Raw genomic sequence first — 3,839 nt, forward strand, 5'->3', positions numbered from 1 at the left:
TTTACCAACGCTCCACGTCGGGCGTTATCTTTATCAACGCCTGATCCCAGGCGTAATCTTTATCAACGCGCGACCAAATATACTCTTTTCCCACTACGCCACCTGACGGACTAAACTCAAATTTGGTCCTTATTTTTTAATCTTTGGTCTTTGGTTATACTCGCACCACTGTGGACGCTCTTAGAAAATCGGACCATATTTGGTTCTACTCCGCTCTATTGCGATTGGTATTTTGACCATATTTGGTTTTGCTCCATCTTTTGATCGTCCATTGTGGATGCTCTCATAGGAGTTGTCCTACCAATGTAGCCTTCTAAAGATGACAATGTCCAATCAAAATACGATAATACTACAAAAAGAACAGAAAAAAGCGAATTGAAAATTAAGTTTATTCCTCCTAAAAATTACAATCAAATGCACCCATCTCTCCCTCCATAACCGGCCTTGATCTTCATTTTTGCTCCCATTCTATGATTTACAGAGACTTAGTTTCAGCTGGGGAAGGATCAGTTAGATCCATGTAGTTCATGTGCAAGACCCAACCATCTAAATGCTCTTTTTTCTCTCATTCCTGACATTCCCACTTAGTTCCCAAATCACAACAACTCTTTTGGGACTAAATTGATTACCCACACTGTAATACCTCACCAGTTTTATTGAAAAACAATATTCAAAAATAGAAATTAAAAACTCTCTTAATCTTCTTCTTCAATCTCTCTTGGAACAGCACCAAATTTCTCTTTTAAGATGTCAACAACCAAGGGTACCAAGTTCTTAACGGGAACTGCCTTTTTATATACCTCTGCTAAATGGGAATCACTTCCAATTCTCCCACCTAAGTAAACATCAGCTCCCTCACATATCTTTCCATTTTCGTCTCTGGCCATGCAACCCATGAAACCTATATCAGCAACTTGAACTTGTCCACAGGTGTTGGGGCAACCTGTCCAGTGCATTCTCACGGGTTTAGTCACCTCGACTAGCTTATGAACCTCCTCGGCCACCTGCAGCGCCCTAGCTTTAGTTTCAATAATGGCTTGTCCACAGAACTGGTTACCTGTGCAGGCTACCAATCCTTTCATAAGAATTGGTGGTTCGGGTGAGAATCTGTCCTTCAACAAGGGCTCATTGAGTAACTTCTCGATTTTTGAGTTTTCAATATTTGGAATTATGATGTTTTGCTCTACTGTGAGACGGAGTTCACTTGACCCATACTCGTCAGCTAAGCGTGCTAGCTCAAACATGTCGTCAGCTTGAAGTCGACCCACTGGCACATGGAGACCTACAAAGCTTAAACCTTCTTGTTTCTGTGGATGGACACCAAAGTAGTCTCTTCTTTCCCACTGCGCTTGGACTAAATCTTCTTCAGATGATCTTTCCAGCTCTTGTTGGGGCAACCTTTTTACTACCTCTGATCTGAATCCTTCAACACCCTGCATTTTTTGTAAAAGAGATTAAGGTTCGATTGAGCAGCTTAAGATATTTCTTAAAGAAGTTGTTAGGCAGAATAAACACTCACGAGTTCGTCAATTAACCACATCATTCGTGTTTTTTGTCGATTTCCTCTGGTACCCAAGTCCCTGTATGCCTCTAAAATAGCTTTACAAACTGGGATTATATCGTCTGCTGGAACCCAAGCATCCAGAGGTATTGCTTCGGCGCATCGTTTAGGGCTGAAGAATCCACCAACTAGCAAATTGAATCCAAACCTTCCATTCTTGGTGGCTGGCATGTAAGCAAGATCATTGATATGGGGATGTTCATAGAGATCATGAGTACCCACAACCGCAACATTCCACTTCCTTGGCCTGAATTCATCCAACAAAATATAAACAAACATTAGCAACCAATCAGTGAAGTCCAAATCAAAGTTCTAGAATTACTCCGGCTTAAAGAGAGGTACCAATCAATGATGAACAAACACTGGATGACCAAACTTACAAGTTAGTGAAGTCGAGGTTCCCACGAGAGTTGTCGGTGATGAACTGAGATAGAAGGTTAGTGTACGGTCGTGTATCAACTATCTCAAGTGGGTCTATTCCAGCAAGTGGACTTCCAACAGCATTCCTAACATTGTCCATTCCACTCTGCAGACTAGTAAGACCAACACTCAAAAGACCCTCCATTATTTCTGGTACATCAGGGAGTTCAACACCTCGAATTTGCCAGTTTTGCCTTGTTGTAACGTCTGCACACCCATCTTTTCCATACTTCTTTATAACACTCGCTAAATAACGGGTTTGTTCGCTCGTTGTTACTCCATTTGGTAACTTCAATCTCATCATAAATCTCCCATCTAACAGGTTCAAAATAATACCAAAATTAATAATACAACTTTCACATATCAGACTTCCAGATTACTACTAACAAGATAAAGTAGCAAAAACCCAACTGATCACACTCTGCAGTTACCAAACATTTGCGACTGTGGGTACCAAACTTTTGTGGCCGACTAGTGTGCGGGCTTGGGTTCAATGCCTTCGAATTCAGGTTCAGTCCCAAGCTCATAAATTGAGTCAGATGTGAAACCGGGTTGGTTTCGGGTTATTAAAACTCCGTTTCCCCTTAGCCAGAAGGAATCTAAAACAAGTACTACGCCACAAGATGCTGAATCGCTGATTGCTGACTGGGGCCTACGTGACCTAACTTCTATAGTAGTGGGGCCTTGATATGATATGTCGGCACGACTCATCCATTATTATACACATGTACAGATAACGAAATCATAAACCGTTATGTCACAAACGTGTCGTTTATTACAGATCTGTCACCATGATGAATATTCTAAAAGTCAACAAAAGAAAGGTCCTCATCTAAAATTCACAATCTCGAGACGAACAGATTATCTCCATATCCAACCGTTCATAACTAATGACAGTGCCTTTTAAATCATTAATCAAACTAAATTAATTTCCTCCTATGCACTTCTAAATTAAAGCTGAACTGCAGAACTAAACTAATGCAAAAAACAACGAAATGAAAATATTTTTCAAAAATTAATCAAAGAATATGGTAAAGAAAACGAACTTACATTGATGCTTTCGGCGATGAAAAAGACCCAACCATTTCAGACGAACATCAACATCATCTTTAGTAGACTTGGACTTCTCAAGTTCTTCAAGAGAAATCTGTGAAAGTTCTTTAATACCATCTTCCACTACTAATTTCATAGGTTCTCTTTCAATTTTGATTTTCTCAGATGGATTAATACCTTGTCTGAATTTCTCTTTCAATATCCAATATCCATCTTTCTTTTCAACTCTTGGTTCTAACCTTGATTCACCAACACCATCAGTAGTAGTGGTACTTGACGAAGAGGGAGTTGTTAGTGTTTGAGTGATCGTCAAACTCCTTGATTTTCTTCGATTGGATGATTGGATCTGTGACGTTGGTAGGATAAATCGTAAGGAGGACGATGAGGAAGACATTTTCGGAGATGAAGTTGTGGTGGAGAGGTTGAAATTGTAAGGGTTTAAATGAGGGGTTCATAGTTTAAGTAGTGGATTGAAATTGGCCTCTAAGAAAATAGAAGATGATGTTTTCGACAATGCGGTGGTAGTTTAGGGACTCTTGAGTGCAGCTAAAGGTCACCTCTATTGTCTTATTTCACGATTACCTCACATTGACCATAATACCCTTTCTTAATTACGAAGCAAATTTGTTCCCAACATCTGCCATAATTTTACATGTTGGCGCCTTTGATGGTATATGCCCTTTGATCCGTTTTAAAAACAATAAAATAAAAGTGTATGCCGTTTGGCTAAGGTCGTTAAAAAACTGAGGAGATATTAGCGGTCAACCATTAGGGCCATCATGAAGAGCCCGATTCTTATGCTTAG

General features: G+C 39.9%; 1 protein-coding gene across 1 annotated transcript; it reads right to left on the reverse strand.

Annotated features, from left to right (window-relative positions):
• Positions 1 to 363: 363 nt before the first annotated feature.
• Positions 364 to 3,515, reverse strand: LOC113356842 (ferredoxin--nitrite reductase, chloroplastic-like). Its single transcript, XM_026600073.1, has 4 exons — positions 3,032 to 3,515; positions 1,942 to 2,296; positions 1,520 to 1,808; positions 364 to 1,433 (listed from the first exon to the last, which is right to left on the reverse strand). Exons 1-4 carry the CDS (start codon positions 3,426 to 3,428, stop codon positions 696 to 698), a joined length of 1,779 nt encoding a protein of 592 aa, XP_026455858.1. The 5' UTR covers positions 3,429 to 3,515; the 3' UTR covers positions 364 to 695.
• Positions 3,516 to 3,839: the final 324 nt, after the last annotated feature.

Source organism: Papaver somniferum, chromosome 3 (assembly GCF_003573695.1).
Source record: "Papaver somniferum cultivar HN1 chromosome 3, ASM357369v1, whole genome shotgun sequence".
Classification (NCBI taxonomy): Eukaryota; Viridiplantae; Streptophyta; class Magnoliopsida; order Ranunculales; family Papaveraceae; genus Papaver; species Papaver somniferum.